The following is a 25,193-nucleotide window of genomic DNA, read 5'->3' on the forward strand; positions in this document are numbered from 1 at the left end:
TGTAGAATTTTAAGCATAACCTTGCTAGCGTGAGAAATTAGTGCAATTGTGCAATAGTTGGAGCATTCTTTGGCCCTGCCCTTCTTTGGGATTGGGATGTAGACTGATCTTCTCCAATCTTCTGGCCACTGCTGAGTTTTCCAAACTTGCTGGCATATTGAGTGTAGCACCTTAACAGCATCATCTTTTAAAATTTTAAATAGTTCAGCTGGAATACCATCACTTCCACTGGCCTTGTTATTTGCAGTGCTTTCTAAGGCCCATTTGACTTCACTCTCCAGGATGTCTGGCTCAAGGTCAGCAACCACACTACCTGGGGTATATGAGACATCCGTTTCTTTCTGGTATAATTCCTCTGTGTATTCTTGCCACCTCTTCTTGATGTCTTCTGCTTCTGTTAGGTCCTTTCCACTTTTGTCCTTTATTATGGAAATCTTTGTACGAAATGTTTCTTTCATATCTCCAATTTTCTTGAACAGATCTCTGGTTCTTCCCATTCTATTGCTTTCCTCTATTTCTTTGCATTGCTTGTTTAAGAAGGTCTTCTTGTCTCTCCTTGCTATTCTTTGGAAATCTGCATTCAATTTCCTGTATGTTTCACGATCTCCCTTGCATTTTGCTTGCCTTCTCTCCCCCGCTATTTGTAAGGCCTCATTGGACAGCCACTTTGCTTTCTTGCATTTCCTTTTCATTGGGATGGTTTTCGTTGCTGCCTCCTGTATAATGTTACGAGCCTCCATCCATAGTTCTTCAGGCACTCTGTCCACCAAATCTAAATCCTTAAACCTGTTCCTCACTTCCACTGTGTATTCATAAGGGATTTGACTTAGATTGTATCTTACCGGCCCAGTGGTTTTTCCTACTTTCTTCAGTTTAAGCTTGAATTTTGCTATAAGAAGCTGATGATCTGAGCCACAGTCAGCTCCAGGTCTTGTTTTTGCTGACTGTATAGAGCTTCTCCATCTTTGGCTGCAGAGAATATAATCAATCTGATTTCAATGCTGCCCATCTGGTGATGTCCATGTGTAGAGTCGTCTCTTGTGTTGTTGGAAAAGCGTGTTTGTGATGACCAGCTTGTTCTCTTGACAGAACTCTATTAGCCTTTGCCCTGCTTCGTTTTGATCTCCAAGGCCAAACTTGCCAGTTGTTCCTTTTATCTCTTGACTCCCTACTTTAGCATTCCAATCCCCTATAATGAGAAGAACATCCTGCTTTGGTGTCACTTCTATAAGGTGTTGTAAGTCTTCATAGAATTGGTCAATTTCAGTTTCTTCAGCACCAGTAGTTGGTGCATAAACTTGGATTACTGCGATGTTAAAAGGTCTGCCTTGGATTCGTATCGAGATCATTCTATCATTTTTGAGATTGCATCCCAGTACAGCTTTTGCCACTCTTTTGTTGACTATGAGGGCCACTCCATTTCTTTTACGGGTTTCTTGCCCACAGTAGTAGATATGATGGTCATCCGAACTGAATTCACCCATTCCCGTCCATTTTAGTTCACTGATGCCCAGGATGTCAATATTTATTCTTGCCATCTCATTTTTGACCACCTCCAACTTACCCATGTTCATGGTTCTTACATTCCGGGTTCCTATGCAATATTTTTCTTTACAGCATTGGACTTTCCTTTCGCTTCCAGGCATATCCGCAACTGAGCGTCCTTTCGGCTTTGGCCCAGCCGCTTCATCAGCTCTGGATCTACTTGTACTTGCCCTCCGCTCTTCCCCAGTAGCATGTTGGACGCCTTCCGACCTGAGGGGCTCATCTTCCAGCGTCATAACTTTTATATGCCTGTTGTCTTTGTCCATGGAGTTTTCTTGGCAGGGATACTGGAGTGGCTTGCCGGTTCCTCCTCCAGGTGGATCACGTTTGGTCAAAACTCTCCACTATGACCTGTTCATCTTGGGTGCCCTGCTCGGCATAGTTCATAGCTTCTCTGAGTTCTTCAAGCCCCTTCGCCACGGCAAGGCAGTGATCCATGAAGGGGGCAGATTTCATTACATGAACTTAAAGATTGGTTAATTGGGAATTAGGATCAAGTGGACAAGGCATGCTGAAAAAAAAAAATGAGTTTTGAGGAATGATTTTAAGGAAGATAGGTGTCACCGTTGATGCAATTGTCAATGCATGTACAATGCATTTTCTTTCCCGAAAACCCAGCATTTTGCTCCTACAGTGGCTGACCAGATATGTCTGGGAAGCCCACGCGGAGCTCACTTTGCCTCTCTTACTCCCCACTGACTGGAACTGACGCAACTTCTATGTCCTTGTTGAGAAAACCAAACTGGCCTAAATCCTAGGCAGTGTTCTCCGTCCCTGCATCGGAGTAGTAAGAGTTGCTAAAGGCTCCGCTCCCCGTGAGTGGCGGCAGGATACCGCTTTACTTGTGTCGGCCTAGGGGTAACGCTGGAAGAAGTCCCGCCACACACCAAAAGCTTCTTGGCGGCGGGCATGTCTGGGAAGGCCTCAAGCGTTTCAGAGGCAGGAGGGGAGCCCGCAGTCATCCTTTTTGTCTGGCGCGCGAGACCATCGTGGTCTGGATTACAAGTAGGGCTGACGCAGGGAGGGGGAAACCCAAGGCGGGTTCGCCGAAAAGGCGGCCTTGAGCAAAGCAGCAAGGCGGATGGGCGTGCTTGACCCTTTCCAAGCTCCTGCTTCTCCCCCATCATAAATGAACTGATTCTGCAAACGGCCCGTGGAGGGAAAATACATTTCGAAACCGCAAGGGGTGAAATTAATTTTTTTTTAACTGGCGGAATCCCAGATAAAAAAAATCCAGAGTTGATTCGGGAGCGTTGCAGCTAGGAAGGCGCCCCTCGGGGCCACCTCAGCCTCCCTCGGCGCTGCTTTGCAGCTTCGCTCGGCGTCCTGTTGGGAGCGGAGGAGGAGGAGGGAGGCTGTGGTGAAGTTTCAGCGGGAAGAGGCTGCGGAGGGAGGAGCTTGCAAGGGGAGCCCCTCTGCCTGCTCGCCGCCCCTCCCCGAGCCGCCCGCTTGCTCCCGGCTCTCGCGTCGGCCGGCAGCCTTGCAGGGGGAGCCGAAGGGGCGCCAGGGCGAGGGCAACATGCGGAGCCCCTCCGTCTGCTTGGCTGCTCTCCTGCTGGCGGTGGGCGCGCGCTTCAGCCTCGCGTACCAAGGTAAGGGGGCTCAGGAGAGGGGGCGGAAACCGAGGAGGGGGGCGGCGGCGGCGGGGATGCATTCGGGACCGCGCCGGGAAGGCGGCGCCCGCCTCCGAGTCGGCGCAAGGCGCCTTCGAGGAAAGAGACGCCGCTGCTTAGTCTTCGGCTGCAGCAACCTGGCCGAAAGTTACGCCCAAGGTGGGAAAGCGGCGGCCGACCCTTGTGAGGGACGCCCCGAAATAAGAATATAGTGTGCTCGTCGTGTAGGTTTGCAATTCTTTTGCATGAGAATTTCCTTTCAGAAACAAAGCTTCTAGTAGTCTTGGGGCGTCAGTTGTTAAAGGCTGTTTGGGGGGGGGAGAGAGAGAGACTTTAAAAATCTGCGCGGGTTGACTCCCCAGCCGGTGCTAATCTTTCGGGCCAAAGCAGAGGCAACGGCGGTCTCGTCCACACAAACCTGATAATTTGTAAACGCACCTAACACCTGTGTGCAATTAAGAGTTGGCTGCAGTCTTATTCTGCGCGTGAATGGACCGAGTTATGTGGTTCGTACGTGTATAGGAATAATGAATGACTGGCAAACGCTTCAGTTTGCCTTGTCTCCACCACTACATACAAAGTACTGGCACACAGTTTAAATGTGATGCCTGGCATGGAAATAGTACCAGAGCCCCTTACAGGTGGCATCACATCAATGTCAAGTTGCTGTGCCTGCCTGAGAAGTGTTCTCACACTGGCATGGCATACTCCCCCATGGACCTGAAGACCCAGTTTAGACTTTTCCTGCTCACATGGATCATCTGCAGTACATATTTTAAAAAGATTGTCTGATGTCATGTACAGTTGCTTATAGTGTGGTACTGATAACACCAAGGTTGCCGGTTCAATCCTGGTAAGGGACAGCTGCATATTCCTGCAATGCACGGGGTTGGGATACATTGAGCCTCGGAGTCCATTGCAACTGTGATTCTATGATATTAGCCAGGTCATACCAAAAACTGAATCCTGTGTGTGGTAGTGAATGCACGCAACAAGCTCACCATGGTTTGAGTGCCAAAATTTAGCTGTTTTCTGTGGCTCTGTGAATAAAACCTGATCATTAGCCTTTAGTCAGGACAGTTTCAGCTTGCTGATCCTGCCTGCTAAAGGCAGGGTCCTTTAGGCTAGATGTTCTTGTCTGGTTTGTTAACTGTATTATAGGCTATGTTCAAATCCCTGTCAAGTGACAGCCTCCCTGTGTGGCCCAGGGAAAGTTTTCAGCCTCAGTTCTGTAAAATGGGAATTCTACTGATTTACCTCACAGGGCAAAACTAAACTATATATTTTTAAAAGCAAAACATCAAAGAAAACCATAAGCATTGATGCAAGAAGGAGCAAGATAAAACTATAAAATGCTTTTCTTGTTAAAAGTGCTAATTAGAGTCTATTAGGTCCTTTGATCATGATGGGTTTTGGGTACCCAATGTACTATATTTGGCTTTCTACTAGTCTACCCAAGGGGGCTTCTGCTTGTGTTTAAATGTATGTTGGTTGTTGACATAGGACTATGCTGAATAAATCTGGTACAGAGTTGCACACTTGCCATTTCATAGCTCCTTAACCTGAATCTCATGAACAAGTTAGTTTGCTGTCATCTCTCTTTCTGGAATAGTTTATAAGAGCAGAGGATGCATATGTACTGTATGAGGAGGACCCTAGCATTTTTCACTAGTGTTGGACACTGTTGAGAATTGGCTGTTTTTAATGGCAATACAGTGCTGGGAGAAGCTGGCAAGATGACACAGGGTCTTCTAATTTCCAGGAGCATAGCATTATGTGTTTTACACATGAATGCAAAATAATAGTTTTACACCCCCCTTTTAATTATGTTGTATTTGTAGATAGGCATTTTTATTGTATGTTCATTAGCCGCTGGGAAAAATGCATTTGTTTTATTTATTTTACGACATAATCTCCATATCAGTGCAGTTTATAGCTTATGAAAAATGTAAAACAGTGGCCAATAAAACAGCATCATATATACACAATAATACAATAGCCTAAAACACCTATGCACAGCAGTTAAGATGCAGTCATGTTTTATCATCCAATTGCTTCCTGCAATTAAAAAGTCTTTATAAGAGCATAACTGGGAAGGAGAGTTCCACAGCATGGTCACAAAAGACCATATTGTGACCAGATTGTGTTCCTTCTTTTCATCAATCAAAAGTTAGATAAAGATGGGATTTGGAGTAATGCTCCCTACGATGTAGGGAAGATTCCATGGGAGAAGATGCTTCTTGAGGTAGTCTGGCCCAGGTTATTTTATGGCTTTCAAGGCTAGAACCAGCACCTTGAATTGCTCCAACAAGCTGAAAGCTAATAAAGTTCTTTGGATACCAGTGCTCTGTACTTCCATTTGCTTATTCTTGGTAACAAGTGAACTTATGAGTTCTGAACTAAGCTAACTGAAGTTTGTAAACAAGTCTTCAAGGGCAGCATCAAACAGAGCACCTTCCATAGGGTGGCGATCTCCATGGAGTTTGCAAGTTTGTGGCTCCCTTTATGGTTAAATGGACTTGCACTTCCTCTGAATTGTAAGATGAGCAGGTTGAACGTACTCAAACTGAGGGAGTGAAAAGCACTGTTGCCTTTAGTTCCAGGAGGAAAAGCCAGGTTGAGGAGTACGTTCAACCTGCTCATCTTACAATTCAGAGGAAGTGCAAGTTCATTTAACCATAAAGGGAGCCACAAACTTGCAAACTAATCAGACTCAACTTGATAGCGCTATCTCATCTAGATTGAACTTTGGTTTGCTCACCCTCATCAATTGATGATTGCTAATCCCAGGCAGCCATTTATGACAGGGCTAGGGAACCTGTAGCCCTCCAGATGTTGTTGGGCTCCCAATTCTCATCATCTCTGTTCACTGGCCGTGCTGGCTGAGGTAATGACCAGGTTCCCCATACTTATTCTGTGACTTTTACCACCTCATCTGGTTTTGTCAAAACAGGATAAATAAAGCATAGTGTCATTCGCATACTGATGACACTTCCCTCCAAACCTCTTAATGACTTCTTTGAGCAGTTTGATGTGCTTTCCCATTTGGCAAACACATTTACTCTAATTTATTAGCATGGAAATCTGCACACTTCCCCTTTCCGTTTTCAAGACAGAAAGAATATTTGTTCAAGGTAAAGCCATGGGTTTGGTTTTTTTAAAAAATTCTGAGACTGGTTTGAAATATCTGCTTCTGAGGATGATTTTAAATGAATAAGAGCATTATTTGTCATTTTCCAAAAAGTTGCTAATTTTTCCTGCCACCACTTAGGTTTTGCCTTAAGTTCATTTGTGGGATTTTGTCAATTACTGTTTTTATGCATAAAGGTAAAGGTACCCCTGACCGTTAGGTCCAGTTGCAGACGACTCTGGGTTATGGCACTTATCTCGCTCTATAAGCCGAGGGAGCCGGTGTTTGTCCTCAAGCAGTTTCCGTGTCATGTGGCCAGCATAACTAAGCCGCTTCTGGTGAAACCAGAGCAGCACACAGAAACTCCGTTTACCTTCCCACCAGAGCGGTACCTATTTATCTACTTGCACTTGATATGATTTTGAACTGCTAGGTGGGCAGGAGCTGGGACCGAGCAACGAGAGCTCACCCCGTTGCAGGGATTTGAACTGCCGACCTTCTGATCAGCAAGCCCTAGGCTCTGTGGTTTAAACCATAGTGTCTGCTAAATTGCCTTGTGTAAGGGCACTTGAGCACACATTGGGTGATTAGAACAAAATCTTCTTGTGGTGGGAAAAGAGTGACGTGACTCCATTCTCCAGGGACCACTGTCATTTTACTGATATTTACTTTACTTCCAAATCCAAGAGTTCCAAATGCTTTAAAAAGCAACCCAATGCCAAATGTGTGTGAGATTGTGCAATTTTGAAGTTAAGTGCATGCAACCCCCCCCCTTTAAAAAGTTGTTGAGCATGCTTAATGGATGAGCATTGCATCATTTGGGCCTTCAAGCATACTTTGCATAAATAACAGTTGTCCACTGGGGGTCATAAAGTTAGTGAATTGTGTTTGTAATCAAGGTTTGAATTTATTTTTGTTGGTGCAATTCAGCTAACATTGCCAATGCAAAAATGCTGGAAGACAGATTTGCACTGAACCTATTTATTTATTTAAATTTATGTTCCATCCCTTCCAGAGATCTAAACACAATAGTATTTGATACAATGATTGTTAACCTAACATTTAATAAAGTTCTGTCTGACTAAATTGTATTTACTTATAACTGACAGATCACTGTACTGTATACAAATGGATACTTTTTTGCTACATGAAGTTGCTGTCTTCAGAGTTTGGCTTTCTGGATAAGGTTATTGAAAAAAATCCAGAAGAAACACTAGAACTCTGTTGCCGTTGGCTGTTCCCTAGTATAATTAAGGTCCACTTTTTGCAGTCTAAAAAGCTGCTATTCTGGTGTTCAAACTACCTTCTCCAAACTTCAAAATGTTGGGACCAGCAATGGAATAGAAACAGTTGCCTTCTCTGGCCAAGGGCAGTTCACCTTGGTAATATTGCAGCTGCCCTGTTCCATGTATTAAAAGTGCACCCCTTTTCTGTTCTCCAAAAAGCAGCTCAGGCATTCTTTCCATATTGCTGTGCTATCCTTCATCTACTCACTTAGGAGTAATTGCTAATTGTCTTGAACAAACAGATGTGACAAGTCGTATCTCTGAGAAACAGTGAAGCATACATAGTGTTTTGTGCGATTATTGAGCTAATTTGGTCAATCAAGAAAACCACTAATTCTGCATAGTGTCAACTAGCTTGTGATTTGTGGGAGTTGGACGTGTGTGTGTGTGTGTGTGTGTGTGTGTGTGTATCCACTAACCTAAATCTGAGGTTGGCTTGAGCTGAGCCTTCAACTCTTTCCCCTATCCCATGCCTCATCTGAAGGCTTTGTTTTCTACAGGGGTAGGGGGCTTGACTTTTTAGTGTGTCATTGCTCATTTAGAAGTAACTTATCGTATACACGCTTATTGAACTTAGGGGAAGTTTTGAATAGGCACTCTGTTAACTCGATGTACATTGCCAATGCAACTGTTGTTGCTGCATGTCTTTCTTAAGCTAAAGTGGAAAAAGCTTGTTGGGGATCACTACAGAAATAGCTCCAGGCCCCAAAGAGCATATGGTGGGAAAAAGGAGTTCCCTTTCTTGTGTCATGTATGATTAGTGCTGTTGATGGTGAGATTGCTATACAATTTATGCCATGAGGCGGAATGTGATGCTAAATTTACTTCAGTTCCTTGATTTGAATTGCATCAGCTGAAGTTCACTTCAAATGGCAAAGGGCCAAGTTTGCAGAACTCCAACATGTGTTGAACAGCACATGTGTAACTGCCATTGCCAGTCAGCTAGCTCTGTTTTGATCTTGCTGAGTTTTGAAGGTTTTTTGTTCCTTTTATAGTGAAAATCACACACATGGTTCACATAACTGGAATTCTCAAATTACTGTGTGCTCAATCTTTTGTACCATCAGTGAGCTTGGGTTTTTGTTGGATATGCCTTTTTAAAGTTGGAAGTGGTCCTACGTCAGAAAATACTACATCTGAGCCCAATTCCTATAAATTCTACTGGTCCCATATTAACCTTCAAATTATCCTCAAATACTCTACAAGGATACTTGTTGCTACTTAGGCAAACATTAGTAATACACTTGTTGCTCTTTGGGTGATCTTTTGTTGTTTTTGTTTACTAGAAAATTTCTAAAACTTGAAATGTTGGTACTTTGAGTAGTCCGTTTATGTAGTTTAAATAAATAATGACTCATAGTGACGGTCCATGCATTTTGGGGATGAAAGCTCCATACCCATTTACCTGTGAACAATCTCAACTGAACTGAGTGAGATTTGCTTCTGAGTAAACATGTATATAGCACTGTTAGGCCTGTTAAATATCACCATATTCAAAACCTTCCAGTTGCCCAAATAGCTGCTTAGAAAATGACACTGCTGCCAAATTAGGTCAAATTTATGGTAACCTTATATTCTGTTTTAATAACCATGACCAACTCTGGGATCACACCTTTTCCCACCTTAACAGCTTGGTTACTAAGACCAATACCTTATAAGTGGAATGGTTTACAAAGATTCACTAAGAAATTTAGTATGAAATTTAGTATTCAAAGCTTGCTTTGCAATAGAAATGGTTTATGTGAATTTGTTAGCCATCGTTTAGAAGTTTGAGGTTTTTTTTGTTTTTAAGGGATGATGAAATTATTTTATTTTTTTAACTGCATTCTAGTTTAGGAAGAAGGTATGTCTTCTTTATAGGAAAGTACGTTAGGGAGGAAGAACAATGCTTATTTAACTCCTCTCTCGGGCTCATTTTGGGGGTTAATTACTGGAAAGAACCACTGAAACACACAACTTCAGAACAACATTGCAGTTCTGTATACTGTTTTATGTATTTTTCCACACTTCATCAGTTGTACTGAGGGATTTACTGAAAAGCCTGGCAAAACTTTGGCCAGTGTGGTATGGCAGAGCATGAGTTACTGTTAGTCAGCCTGTCTCTTCTCTCACTTACCACAAAGGTTTACCCTCCTGGGAACTGTGGTTCAGGCTGGCAGTTCTGAGATGCAATTTGTCCATCTTTTTGCCACTGACTTCCAATTCTGATGAGAAATTGTCTTCTGTGTCAGAACTAGGTTCAAAATATAAGACTTCTTTGGAAATGAGACACTAGGCTCTGAGCTCCAAATTATGTTGCAGAGAGAGAGAGAGCTGACTTTTCAAAATGTATTTTAGGAGTGCTTTACACTTTTCCTTCACAGATATCTGAAGTAGTGTGGTGGTTAAGACTGTGAGGGGAGCAAGGACTTCCTCTGTTTAAGGCTCACCTAAGCTATGATGCAAACAAGAAAATGTTCACACAGCTTAGTCAAACTATGGAACTCATTACCCCAGGAGGCAGAGGATGGCTTCAAAAGAAGATGAGACAAATTCATGGAGGAGAGGGCAATCAATGGCTACAAGCCATGTTGGCTGTGCTCTGCCTCTACAGTTGGAGGCAGTAGTACTTCCAAATAACAATTGCTACAAACCACAGGAGGGGTGATTCTTCTTGTGCTCATGTTCTGCCCCCTAGTTTCCCGCAGGCATCTTGCTAGCCACTGTGAGAACAGTATGATGAGTCCTTTGGCCTGATCCTGCAGGCTGTTTTTATATTCCTAAGTCTCGTGCCACTTTAAAGCTAACCGTTTTATTATGGTATGAGCTATGGACTAGAATCCATCAGATGGTATGAAGCGGTCTTCTAAATAGCAGGTATCTATGTAGATGAGTATAAAGGGGGAAATACACAGAATAAGATGAGAGGGGAAATGAAATACAAAAAAGGACAGACTGACAATTATAGTAAAGGTTAAATAATTGTGCTGTTATGCATGCCCACTGCTGAGCAATTATATATAGACCTTGGGCCAAGCTATCAGCTTATTCTTAGGTCGCACCAGGTTGGGTGTTTAGTTGTTTAGTCGTGTCTGACTCTTCGTGACCCCATCGACCAGAGCACGCCAGGCACTTCTGTCTTCCACTGCCTCCTGCAGTTTGGTCAAACTCATGCTGGTAGCTTCAAGAACACTATCCAACCATCTCGTCCTCTGTCGCCCCCTTCTCCTTGTGCCCTCCATCTTTCCCAACATCAGGGTCTTCTCCAGGGAGTCTTCTCTTCTCATGAGGTGGCCAAAGTACTGGAGCCTCAGCTTCACAATCTGTCCTTCCGGTGAGCAATCAGGGCTGATTTCCTTAAGAATGGATAGGTTTGATCTTCTTGCAGTCCATGGGACTCTCAAGAGTCTCCTCCAGCACCATAATTCAAAAGCATCAATTCTTCGGCGATCAGCCTTCTTTATGGTCCAGCTTTCACTTCCATACATCACTACTGGGAAAACCATAGCTTTTACTATATGGACCTTTGTTGGCAAGTTGATGTCTCTACTTTTTAAGATGCTGTCTAGGTTTGTCATTGCTTTTCTCCCAAGAAGCAGGCGTCTTTTAATTTTGTGGCTGCTGTCACCATCTGCAGTGATCATGGAGCCCAAGAAAGTAAAATCTCTCACTGCCTCCATTTCTTCCCCTTCTGTTTGCCAGGAGGTGATGGGACCAGTGGCCATAATCTTCATTTTTTTGATGTTGAGTTTCAGACCATATTTTCCGCTCTCCTCTTTCACCCTCAATAAAAGGTTAGGTTAGAGTACCAGGTTAGGTAGTACTAGGTTAATGGTTTAAAATGCTTATAGCTAGAAGTTATTTCCACTGCAGCTCCCGCCATATATACTTTTGCCACCTCTCTTGCATCTTATTGGGCTTTTTCTTTCTCCTCTGCGCCTTTCCCAAAGCCCTTGACTGAGTTCTTGAAGATCTCCTCCTTGTAGCCTTCCTGACTTGGGACATTTGGCAGCATTTGCTTTCTCCAAGCCTCTTGTGTTCCACTGCATAATATATGCAGTTAGATTACAACCCGCATTTTCCACATATGCAGGCTTTTGTGCTCAGTACAGGACTGGGTGGTGTCCAGAATGTAGTATTTTCTTGTTGGTTGTGTTTCAGTTGAAGCATTTGGCACCGTACTCAGGACTTTGGAATTCTTTTAGAAAAATGGAAAAGAAGCATAAAAGCTTCGTAAACAAAATAAAAAGGAATTATTATCAGATAACTTTTGCCATCTTGCTTGCTGTATGTAATGGCTGTGTTTACATGTCATATTAAACCATAATGCTTAAATGAATGTCACGGCCCCAGACCAGATCTCAGAGGCAGAGTTCTATGGCAGCTGCACCTCTAAAATAAAGATAGTGCACCCCATGTGGGTCTGGGCACCAAATCTTCCTCTGAAGAGACACCTCTGCCACCAGAGTCTCATGGCTGGTCTACACAGTCCTCACAGGTTAAGAGAGCCCTGAGAAGATATCCCCACAGTTGGAAGCCCCTTTGTGGCAAAGGAGCCAATGGCTACATCAGAAGGCACCAGCTCTTTCACTAGCCAGGAGGCAGCACTCAGTGATTACTCGGATAGTATCTCCAGGACCTAGCTGAGATAACTTAGATGGCTAAAGGGGCAAATGTGTCTTTGCCTTTGCATCCCATTAACTTTTGACCTCCCCTTGCTTGGGCCACTGCTGCTCCTTGGTGATCATGTTGCAGAACAGTCCCTGCTTTGCTCCTTCTGCTCTCTTGGCCACGCTGTGCTATAAGGGCAGCAAACTACAAGCACTGGCTTGTTATGTTCTGAACTGCTTATATGTTGCTCCCAAGCTAAACATAAATGTTCAAATAATAGAGTTCAAAGGGACCCTGAGAGTCATTTAGTTCAACCCCCTGCAAAGCAAAAATCTCAACTATAAAGCTTCCATGACAGATGGCCAGACAACCTCTGCTTAAAAACCTCCATGGAAGGATATCAAGGGCTTCCATTCCACTATTAAACAGCTCTTATTATCATAAAGTTCTTCCTGGTGTTTAGTCAGAATCTCCTTTATTGTAACTTGAATCCATTGGGTTCTAGTCTCAGGCACAGGAGAAAACAAGCTTGCTCCATTTTCCATGTGACAGCTCTTCAGAAGTACCGTTACAAATTGCCTCAAAGCAGGTACATTTTTAATACCATTTTTTCATTTGAAAGTATATAAAAAACCAGCAATGTATTGTTGCACGATGCATTATAGTACATCAAGGCTTTGAATGGGGGATGGTGAAAAATAATGAAAAGCAGATATCCATGAAAACAGCTGAATGTGAATTGCCACTCTTTGGTAAAGCAGAAATATCAGTGAAGGGGACATGGAATGTTTCGTACATCTAATACTAATTGTTTCTTCTGTTCCTAATCTTCTAAAGATGTATTTTGAAATAGCCTGACTTCAAATGCTGCATAAATGGATTGCTGTTCCAAATGTTTCATTGAATAAATGGCTAATTCTGAACAATGCACATTTTCCATTTGCATTCTCAAAAGCAGATTTTCAGCCTACTGTGTGCCAGATTGTTAAAAATAGATTTGGAATAATTTCTCATGGAGAAATAATGACAAAGTCTAGCATATGATTTGGGAGATTTCTTTAAGATCCATAATGAATACTATTGGCTTAATTTCACCCTTTTGTTGGCAGTAGCACACCTGTAGCTGGGTCGTATTCCTTCTAGCCCCATGGTCCGTCCACAAACTGCTATATTTTTACAACACTGAAACATAAAATAAGGAAGGCTCTTTCCAAAGTTTTGTATCTTTGCTTCATAGTTCTTCACAAAGTTCATTGTACAGCATGGCAGGTAGTGCTCAAAACATTAGAGTCTTGTGCTTCAGTGGGACTCATGGCTATCTAGGAGTTGGCAAAGCTGATGACTTCCTAGGGACTCTTTTCCTAGTCACAGAGGAGGAATATATTCTGCAGGTGGTCAGTACAATCTGCACAGGGGCAGGAATAAGCTAGTGTTTAGTTCTCTGGAGCTCCCTAAGAATGAACAAATTGTCTTGGCCCAAGGTCTATGTATAATTGCCCCATAGTGGGCATGCACAATAGTAGCAGACACTCTGTGTTGCATAGCTCTAGCATCTTATTACAGTCATACCTCGGGATAAAGACGCTTCAGGTTGTGCGCTTTCGGGTAGCGCTCAACAGCGACCCGGAAGTAACAGAGCGTGTTACTTCTGGGTTCCGCCACTTGCGCATGCGCAGACGGTCAAAATGATGTCACGCGCATGCATGGAAGCGGCAAAACCTGACCTGCGCATGTGCAAACGTGCTGTCGCGTCTTACTTTCTGTTTGGGATGTGAACAGGGCTCCAGAACGAATCCCGTTCACATTCCAAGGTGCCACTGTATTGGCGTGTGCATGTTTCTGAACAGTGAAGTTCCATCTACAACTTGTGTGGCTAAAATGGAGCTTGCCTCCATTATTCCTGTTCCTAGAGTAACAGCTTCTCATATTCGTACGTGCTACATGCCAAGATTTTGTACATATGTACCCCTGGTGATTGAGATCAAGCAGATTTGTAGACCCTTATCCCAATGATGCAATTTTATTAACTTGCGGTGACCTGGACACAATGATGGGCTGAATGAATCCATTAAGTCCATTGATTTCAGTGGGTCTACTCTGAATGACTAACACTGGATATATCCCATTGTCTATTTGTAATCAACATTTCCCATGAAACCTGATAAGAATGGTGGTTTCCTGTAACTGAAAATGATATCCTCCTGGGATATTGATTGATCACTCATTCCTCCCACCCCAAACTATTTTGAGGTAATTAATTGCCTGTTATTCTGTTCTGCACTACAATTGCAGCTTAATTTTGTCAGCTTGAGAGGTGTATTCCATCTGTAGGATTTCTCTTGAAAACAAGTTGAAGCATGCAATTTCAAAAACAGTGGGATCTTTCTGAAAAACACACTAACAGAGCAAACTAAATTATTTGCAGCCCCCAAGAATTTTCCTCACATGGAACTAACTCTCTTCTGTGCTTTTAATAACTGCACCTGCATGGACTGGAGCGTGGTGACATTTATGGTGCATGCATGGCTTAGGGGCTGACAGTTTAGGGGTGGGAATCTTGTTGCCCTCCAGATGTTGTTAGACTCCTGTTCCCTGCCACCATAGCTGTTTTTCCAGGGATGATGGGAGTTGTAGTCTAACAACATCTGAAGGGGCCGCAAATTAATCTCTGGCTTAATCCTGTGCACGGCTATTCAAAAGTAAGCCCACTTTGAGTTCAGTGGAGTTTACTTTCTGGTAAGCAAGTATAGAATTGCAGCCATAGTGCTCCGTGAAACTTAGCAAAAAGTTCCATTAAAAATTAATATGGGGTTTTAAATGTTCTTGGCATTTTCTGGAAATAACCACTGAAAGAGCTCACTCTTCAAATATTGCCCACCAGTCTGCTGCTTTTACATGAGGCATCTTTGAGGAGCACTCAGTCTAATTCTCTGATTTATTTATTTTTTGAAAGAATACATTTTGTTGAAACTTTTCTTGAGCTGAACATTGAGACCAGAACCCCAGAATTCTGCCAAATAGCGCACAACAAAGCATGAAAAGCATTCCTTTAGTAACATCTTCAAAGCCTTTAGAGACTGCTATTTAAATCTTACATAGCTCAGCAGTGCTTTAAAATTCTACTAAGTTTAGTGTTTTCTACCATGGAGCTGTTGACATGCCAACATGTCTGCCGACATCAGCAGTTTTAAAGAAAGTAACAAGAGTAGAACACTGGGAAAACTGTACTAGCAAAAGTGGGAGTGGGGGTGGTAAAGGAAATTGATTCTGTCCATGAGGAAGATCAAGCCTACTATAATAGTCTGTTTTTGGCACAATGATGCAGGTTATTACCTCTTAAAAAGATAAAGGAATATTGTATTCTGAAGTGTCAGAATTTTCTGCACAATTATACAGTTGTTAACTCATTTGTTGCATATGATAACAGAATCCTTCCTTTAAGCTACAATTTGCTTGTAACATAAATGCTATTTTGCGGCATTCAAACTACATTGTGGCTGTTACTTTGAAAACGTGATTCCTCATCCCTTCAAACACACAGAGGTGTCAATTGCGGTTATGAGTGCTCTTCGAAATGTGGTTACTTGAGTACCGTGAGCCTGTGATTTCACTGGTGGTGAGTGATATTTCCCCTCTTTGCGTGCTTGTACCAGTCTGTGAACTTTTTCATAATCACTTTTAGTAGTAGTAGTAAGTATGTCCTAGGGCCATAGATGTTAAAAAACCCACATAACCACAATGCTTTAGTGAATGATGTGTGGATGATAAAAAGAAGGGCTGCACAGCCAATCACAGACTGAGTTATAATAATCCCAGCTTGTTTGAATTTTACTCTTCTGCAGGGGACCAGCTATATCTATTCTATTAAAATTCAAAATAAAAGAGGAGACGAACATTTAACGAGGCTTATAAATGTTTGAGGTGCTATATGGTCATCTCTTTTATTTTATTCATACCCCGTTCAGCATTTCCTTAGAGAGGATTATTGTACCTTACTGTGTATTGCATATTCTGCTTGTGATTAATAAAGTACCTGTGCAGTTCCTCAGATTTTCTCTAGGATTAGCTTATATATTTTGGGTGGATGGATTCCTCTGTGTAAAGTAGCTGGTTCTAAACATACTGTTGCATACAATAATTTCCACAAGCTGACTTGCCAAAGGGATGAGTTGGTGTTATTTATTAGCCCATCCACTCCTGTCAAACAGGTGCCTGGCTCTGTTGAAGGTGATTGTGCCAGTCATCTGTTCCATGTGTTGCATGGAGTGACCCAGTTCCATTAAGGGTCTCCATTATTGTCTCGCCTGGTGCATAGGGGAGGATTTCATTTTATTTTTACCCCAGTGCATCACTCTGCTTGGACATACAGGGATGAATCCTAAAAGGATTGCCTGCAGTTGCCGAATAAAAGTGAAATATATGCCTCTGTACTCTTGTGTCGAAAGTTTATTTTATTTCAATTACCACAAATATAACAATGTCTGGTAGAATGTCATGATGCTCCAGATCCACTTAGGTAAGCCTTTTTTCTCTCTTTTTTAATAGTCTTTATGTTCAGTAGTTAAATAAAATGCTATTTTGACTGGCCAGAATAGCATTAAGGTAAAATGGATGTAATGGCATTTTAGCTGCAATGGCTGTGCTGAATAGCTCAGTCACACATGTATCTGGAATGGTAGTTACATCTGTATTCTGCCTCTGCAGCTGTTTGCTAGGATGGCTGATGCATCCACTTGCATCTTTTGAACCATCTTATAGTGAAATATCTCTTGAGACTTGCGTAAGATCTTAATTTGTGATGGAAGTTCCCTGCAAGATGAATTGTAGCCTTCCTTGACCCAATATATATTGGGAAACAATTAGACTCCATTCGGTTTTAAAATGTATATCTTTATCCATTTCACTATAAACTGATTTTGCTGCAAGTCTAATAAACATGAAAGCTTACACAGTTTAACTTGCTCTAGGATGTTTGTTACATCCTAATTCTGCCTTCGCTCATCTCTGCAAGAGCTTTCCTTACGCTTTTCAATGTTGTTTCCTTGCTTGCTGCAGTTGTTTTTCTTCTTTATTGTAGGATCGGGATACTCACCGCTAGAAGATGATGAAGACGTGTATGCACACAATAGATATAAAGGTGAATGCTTTGCTTATATACTAATGAGGATCACCCATTGCCAAGAAAGCTTTTTTATCCTTTTTCTGCTTGGAGCATGAAGCCTTAGGGTATGTCTGTGCCAGCCAGATTTTTTTGCACGATTTATTTATTCTGTGAATAGCTGTGAATGCCCTATTATGATTTGAACTCCAGTGCTACATTGCTGTGGTTTTGTTTGTTTCAAATCCATGAAAATATGTGTATTTACATCATTAATAACCTTATGCAAAATATTCAAACTGGTTTGAATATTTTGCACCCCCAAAATAATGATTGTGCACAAGTCATGTATGATGTTCCTCACTTTCAGATAATCTTTACTCTCCCATCTTACTCATGCCTGCTTATTTAGCAATCTTACAGATTATTCTCAAGTTCATTGTCCCTGGTTCTGATTTTGTAGAGCAATGCATAAGATGAGTCTGACATGTAGGTGCAAAAATCTGGCAACCCTTCTTCCAAAGGAAAGAAATGGAGGTGGGGGGGAGACCCACAGTTACTGTCAATGCAATATAAACCACATGGCTTACAAGTTGGATATATGGAGAGAGGTAGGAATGTTAAGCTGCCATGGAGATGTTGCTGACATAGTCACAGCCTTGGAATTGCCAGACTTGATGTGTGTTTGAATTTTCTGTACTTGTTGCTGTTGAACTGCAGAGGATGGTAGAAGCACTACTCATGGATTCTCTTTTTTTTCCCCCAAGGAAAAGTTTTTAATTATCTGACATCAGTTTTTGGAGATCAAGCAGATAGTTCATGTTAATTAAAAATAAGCTGCTTTCTTTCATGCACCGTATCATCAAAATTAAGTTGTCTGTGATCTCTACCTGTTTGATGATACTTTACTGAGTTTTTTCCATAGCTTTTCTATAGTATCAGTTCCTCTCCCCCCCCCCCCGGCAAAAGTATGCTAATTATGAACAAGGCAATCCTAAGAATTCACAGCTAATCTCATAACCTTTATTAAGAGGATAGGGTTTGCAACCTTTCTAAACAAATCAATTGCTGGTGACAACTGAAAGTAAAATGGGTTGTTGTTTTCATTTAGCAAGCTTGCAAAAGCCCTACCTACCATTCTGCTCCAATGCATATTTTTGGATAGAGCAATAACTTTTTTTATATACAATGGCATACTTAGATATTATTTGGAATGAAGCAGCCTTCTTATGGCTGAGTGCTTCTCCGACATTGATTATGTTTCATACATTTGTAATTACCCATGTTGAAGGGAAGTAATTAGAGAGCTAGTGCGTTTCAGTGTGTTTACTTTTGTGTAAAGGGTAAAGGTAAAGGGACCCCTGACCATTAGGTCCGGTCGCGGACAACTCTGGGGTTGCGGCGCTCATCTTGCTTTACTGGCCGAGGGAGCCGGCATACAGCTTCCAGGTCATGTGGCCAGCATGACTAAGCCGCTTCTGGCGAACCAGAGCAGCACACAGAAATGCCGTTTACCTTCCCGCCAGAGCAGTATCTATTTATCTACTTGCACTTTGACATGCTTTCAAACTGCTAGGTTGGCAGGAGCAGGGACCGAGCAACGGGAGCTCACCCCGTCACAGGGATTCGAACTGCCGACCTTCTGATCGGCAGGCCGTAGGCTCTGTGGTTTAACCCACAGCACCTCCCGCGTACCTTTGTGTACTGCAGCATAAACAGGTTTATTCAATCCACACCACTATCTGTCTCAGCACGCCTAACCTTATTTATCCTTAAATCTATTGAATTGCACCTGCGTTTTACTGTCTGAGCTTTGGCTAATAGGGTTACCCATTCTGTGCAATACAGACTCAAAATCTGATGGTGTAATAAAGCTATAGGAATGCTCAGGGTAGAATGTGAAATCCAAAAGAATAGAAGCTGGTATCATAAAAAGTAGACCTCAGAGCTTAATATTTTGAAAGAATGGCAATTGGAACCTTCGTATAGGTGGTGCATATCCATCCTAGTAATTGCCACTTGCTTCATAAACAAAACCCACCACATATCCTGTGAGCTGAGCTCACAACTTAATAACACAGTGGACTAGGAGGCAAGCATATTGTTGCATGACATCTCCACAACTAGGGTAAGAAGAATCTTATTTGCAAGATGGGTGGTCTTGTGTAGTAATCCCCAATCCTTGCTGTGTTGTGGGTGGGCTCTATTGTGGGTGGAGGCACTATGGCAGTGGCACCAGATCAATGGTGTTTGTCATCATGTAGTTCAAAGCTACCAGTTGCACCATAGTAGGAGTGGGAGGCATCTTGCTGTGGCCCAATGATCATAGACTATGTGGAGCTGCCTTTGCAGGTGGCTGAGAGATTTAATTCCAGTATTCAGCTGCTAGGCTGCAGACTGGAATTAGGTGCTGCTCCTGTAATATACCAGAGCTTTGTAGATTGCTCTGGCTCAAAGTGTTTCTGAGCTCAGTTTCGAAGTATTAGGTTTTTTTTAAAAAAAAAAAACAAAACCAACAACAACCACATATGATGTTGGGACCAAGGTATCTTAAAGGTTCCTTCTGCCTTCTACATTCTGCAGTGACTTTGAGATTTGTATCTTGGCATAACTCCAAAGTTAGTAAGAATTTCATATGCCTGCATTATGTATTCCTGTAATGCTTTACTCCTTGCCTCCAGTCAGTTGAATATGTCATTTCTGTTTCAATATGCAGTAGAACCTCTATACAAGAGCATATCCAGTGCATTTCAGTTCTCAGAAGTTTTGAAAAAAAGGAGTCTCTGTGCTTGTGTCTATATATGTCAGGAATATATATTCTTTATTGAATAGGCTGCAAATGTCCCTTAATCTGGTACACCCATGCTTGTGTCTATAGTATCCTACCATTGGTATAAACAATGCGGTAAGTATTCTATCATTCCTCTTCAAGTGCAGAAATTTTACAGAGCAAATTCCACTAACCCAAAACTAGAGGCCTGCAGCCCATATTTTGGCTGGTGGGTTTCAATACATAGAATTCAGCACCACTACCCTGCTGCCCTTCTACCACCTTGCAGCTGCCCAATCAGCAGACCACGGGATAATTTCCCTCATCTCCTGCCCCCATCCCTAGCACATACTTCCCCCATCACCCATCTCTCTCTTGCATGTGTGCCTTTTCCTGTGACTCATTTTTAATGGTGACATTGAGCCTTGAAGAAAAAGGCTCATGAGATTCCTTTGCCTAGTTCCTTTGAGTAGTGTTTAAACTGAATTGCCTTGGCTGTATGTGCGTTGTGAAGCACGTTAATTCATCAGTTTGGATGCTATGTGTAAGTTTTTGTCACACACCCAGTATTACATTGTAGACCAGCCCCCTCTCTCAAGCGCTGCCCCCAGCCTTGATCTCCCTTCCTGATGCATACACTATAGGCAGGGCCCCACTGCCTCAAGGACAGTGCAATATCTATTCACCACACATCAAACAAGACTTGGCTTAATAAGCAAGATTCCACTGTTTGGGATAATCATTACTTCTAACTCTTGGACACAGAACTTAAAATTCAGCATTATATTAAAAAAATCATTTTAAGTAAATATATGAGCTATAACCAAACGGAATTAGTTTGGTTTCCTTTTGAAAAGAAAAATTTAACAAAATATCTAATAATTCTAACTGTCCACACGGTGGCAGGCTTAATCCGCAAGCAGAAAACTAAGTGGTCAGTGCTCATGCTCCCACTGCACCCGTGCTAGTCATTCCTTTGATTTTTAGTGGCTCAAGATTTGAACAGAAGATATAATTCACATGCCACACATAGAAAGCAACTGCCTTTGGTGCTGTTACTTTGGAGGGAGTCTATAAACACCTTGCAGTCTACCTCTCTGTGTGTAATTTTATGTTCTCTTTTTCTTCCCAGTAAACTCTAGTCCAACACCACTTTTAAACGTGTGGGTTTTATCCAACAATGTGTATGCAGAACTCCATTCAAGCAAGGCTATTTCCTCTCCCCTTCACCACCAGCCCCCCAAAGAAATCAGCTCTGAAGGGTTCCCCAACTCTCTGGCACAGATTTTGAAGGTTGCAGGGAGAGGAGAGGAAAGTTCCATTGCACAAGCAGATGTCAGTTGTGCAAGTGGAACTGCAGCCTTAGATACAGTCCTGTATTATTGTGCATTTTCTTTTTCCTCTTATAAATGCACGTATGTCTTTCACCAGATACACCATGGTGCTCTCCTATCAAGGTGAAATATGGCTATGCCAGCTGCAGAAGCCCTCGTGGAGGGTATTATAAAAACGTCTTGGGAACGAAATGCGACATTCGTTGTCAGAAAGGCTATGAGCTGCACGGTCCCCAGGAGCTTATGTGTCAGTCAAACAAACGCTGGTCTGGCAAAGTTTTGTGCAAACGTGAGTGGATCATTACTTTGGCTCTCAGTTCAGTTGTTTCTGGCTAATCAACCTATACTAGAGAGGCACAAGTTTTTTACACAGCAAAAATATCAACTCTGTTTCTCTATGCACTCTTATCTCTTATCAATGCTTTTTTAAAAAAGTTGCACATACAGAAAACATCCACAAGGAGGTCACAAAGGACAATCTCCTACCCCAGTGTTAGGGAACATGTGGGGTCCCAGTGGCGGAGTTTCATGCTCCAGCACTGGGTGGCGGAGAGCAGGCGGGGGCGGGGGCAGCACACCGCCCGCAGGGGGGGGGGAGCAGCTGTGATGGCACTCTGGGGATCGCGCTGCTGAGGGCGGTCTGCTCCCCCCCCCCCCCGCACTCCTCTTTCTCCACCAGTGGGGGGTCCTCCAGATGTTGTAGGACTCCCACTCTCACCAGCCCCACCCACTATAGGGTTGTATAAATGCTAATATGTGAGCTCCTAACAGCCTCACCATCTATTGTCTTAAAGCAGAATGTTTTAAATACTGTTTTTGTAACAATTTCCTTGCCAGGATGGCTAAATAAGACCCAGTTTTACGATATGGAAATACACTTTGCTGCCTTCAACCTCGCCATTCCCAGGTTAATCCAAAGCACAATTTGCTCCAAGAGTAAGATAGCAGCAAACTATGTCCCTTTTGTTGGGATCACTGTCCAACATAAGGCTGTCCACTTGAGTTTTGGCAATTCCCTCTTCCACAGCAGACCCGGTTGGGGGGGGGGGGAGGAAGAAGCAGGACTGCTCTCTTACTTTACCTTGCCTCACTCTGTGTGTGCTCATGTTTTAAAGGCAATGCAGCCATTTCAAAGAGTAGTAAAGTACCCGCTGCATTCATTACTTTGGCAGAGGCAGAAGGTGTGTTTGCCAGGGGATTATTCCAGTGGTTATTTTCTCTCTCTCATTGGCCCTAATGGGGGGGGGGGAGAGAATAAGCCCAACAGTTCCAGGATTTTTTTGACCTCTCCTGGGATCAACAGCTGGCTTTGGATCATGCAGAGTTAAGGCCTCCACTGACATGCCATCAGCTTTGGACTGGAAGATTGTTTCATGTTACATATACATTAACCATGATGAACACATGAGAGATGCAGGGTGAAGTATTGGAAAGTGACTCCACTAGTAGTGCATTGCTTTGAAAGCCCTCATATTTTATCAGTCAATCAACACTGACATGCATTTGCTGTACTGCTTTTCGGTGAATAGGCATATCTTTGCATATAGTGCAAAGTTTTTTTAAAAAAAATATTCTCAGTCATTTGGTTTTTGCTGGGTTTTTTCCCCCCTCTGTAGAAAAACGTTGCCCAACCCTTTCGATGCCAGGTAACGGAGGATTCAAGTGTTTAGATGGTGCCTATTATAACTCCAGGTGTGAGTATTATTGTTCGCCAGGATACCAATTAAAAGGAGACCGAATAGTACAATGTATGGATAACAAACTTTGGAGTGGACGACCAGCTTCTTGTGTTGGTAAGTGTGGCCTGGGAGGATATGCAGAGATTGCCTACCGTAGCAGCACAACTGCTGCTTCGCATTTATATTGCTGCAGCTAAAACAAGGTTCAGAGCTCAGCCGTGGTCAGGGATGATGGGAGTTGTAGTCTAGCAGCATCTGAAGTGCACAGGTTCCCCAGCCCTGGGTTGCAGTGTGTGTGTATAATGAGAGAGGGGTAGTGCATTGTTAGGGCTTGTGAGACCTGGGTTCAAATTCTCACTCAGCCATGAAGCTCACTCCACTGGGTTACTTTTGAACAGCTACTATTTTTTAATCCAGTCTACCTCAAAAGGTTGTTGCAAGGGTAAACAAAGGTGCATAAGAACCACGGGTTGCTACCCCTGAGCTCCTTGGAGGGTGGGATAAAAGTAAACGAATTCTCTTTAAATGGCTTGACAGTGGGTTTGATAGATTATTTTCTCACAAACTTATCAGCCTTGTAGAACTGCAGTGCACACTTTTGCACTCTGAAAGTAAAGATGACACTACCAGATATGAACCATTGGAGGGACACTCCAATGTCTGTTATCTCCCGCTGATGCTCTTCCGACCTTTGTGAAAATGTTTGTGAAACAGCATTGGAGGCTTTCTAGGATGACTTTGCTGAAATGGTGTCTCACTGTCTTTCATTTATTTTGTTTAATAGTTTCTCCTTATGTGGCTCAAATTTAATTTGTGGGGTTTTTGTTTTGTTTTGTTACATTGCTGCAGATAAGAAATCCCAGTTGAGGAAGTTCCAATTAGTCATGACTTCTCACAGTTCTGCCCTCTCCACTACAAATTAATGGGAAGAGAGGGGCGTGTGTGCGCGCTTGTCTAGTGATTATCTCTAAGCAGTTAAAATGGCTTAGAACCCTGTGGTCCAGCAAGAAGAGTTCACTGATCCATGAGTGCTTGGAGATGCAGTTCCTATAGTAACCAAAGTCTGGTGTCTTAAGTAGCTGAAATTAATAGTAATACAGGAAAACTATGGTCCTTTGCTACAGGACTCATAAACAAATATCAGAAACACTGCATTTTCCAGGAACGTTTCCATTCCTTTCATTTAATTTTGAGTATGCACATATTTAGGTAATGGCTTAAGCACCGAGAATTTGGGTCCTTTCACACACAACTGCTTTACCTGCAGAACTGCTTGTTCTCATGTGCATTGCAAGCAGCTTGCACTGACAATTTTGCACCAGCAGCTACTTGTCATTTTGTGTGTCCTTTCTCAGACATCATTGAGAAGGGCTGCAGTTCTACAATGAACCACCACCTTCTGCTAATAAGGAAGTGTACCAGAAGACTCCTTTGCAATGAACAGGGAGCAGCTGCCCTGCGGTGGGAGAGCAATCAAGTGTACTGACTCTTCAATACTGCTTCATGCATTACATTTCTTCTCCTGCCTCTCCCCCCGGCATGTATCATGCTCAAAAACACTATTTTTCTAGAAACAGAGGTGCTGGAACTCACCATGAATGCCTCCCTTTTTCTGTTATAATGGCAGTGGCACCCACCTGAGATGTGCCGGAACTGAGTTCTGGTGAGTTCCCCAGAAAAAAAACCCTGCTCAAAACATAATGCATCGGGAAGCCTGTGTCGTTGGGCCCATATAGTAGGACTCAGCCCTTTGATAAAGAACACCGTCAATAGCCTTACATTGCATTTAGGTGGCAAAATTCATACAAAATGTTTTTAGAGGTGTCTAAGTGAAGTTGCCTCTAAACATGCAAGTAGACCTTTTGCATTCAGAACTGCTCTCTAGAATAAAGTATATATTCAATCAATAGAATGCATCAATACACTGAAAAGTAATTTTTTATATGAAGTGTTTTTTCAAAAAAAATCAGAAAGTTCTGGAGATTAGAGGAATTTTCAGGTGCATAAAAATGGAAGAAAATAACAAGAGGGGGGGAGTGTGAAACCATTTCAGTGCTTTCCTGAGCTTTTAATCTCAAGAAGATATCTTCTTTTTTCCAATAATCTCCATTTGGTGTTATTAATGTTGTGCCAGAGTCAATTTTAAGT

At 42.6% G+C, this 25,193-nt stretch overlaps 1 protein-coding gene across 2 annotated transcripts in view; it reads left to right on the forward strand.

Annotated features, from left to right (window-relative positions):
- Positions 1–2,937: 2,937 nt before the first annotated feature.
- Positions 2,938–25,193, forward strand: part of SRPX (sushi repeat containing protein X-linked) — a 29,635-nt gene continuing 7,379 nt past the window's right edge. The window contains exons 1-4 of one of the 2 annotated variants that reach the window (XM_079974523.1): positions 2,938–3,137; positions 17,242–17,301; positions 21,464–21,655; positions 22,983–23,159. In XM_079974523.1, coding sequence (XP_079830649.1) covers positions 3,065–3,137; positions 17,242–17,301; positions 21,464–21,655; positions 22,983–23,159 — 502 coding nt within the window. In that variant the 5' untranslated portion in view covers positions 2,938–3,064. The remainder of the gene's footprint in view (positions 3,138–17,241; positions 17,302–21,463; positions 21,656–22,982; positions 23,160–25,193) is intronic. The other variant, XM_079974524.1, reaches the window with a different exon arrangement.

This window comes from Podarcis cretensis (assembly GCF_951804945.1).
Source record: "Podarcis cretensis genome assembly, chromosome: 4".
NCBI classification, from domain to species: domain Eukaryota; kingdom Metazoa; phylum Chordata; class Lepidosauria; order Squamata; family Lacertidae; genus Podarcis; species Podarcis cretensis.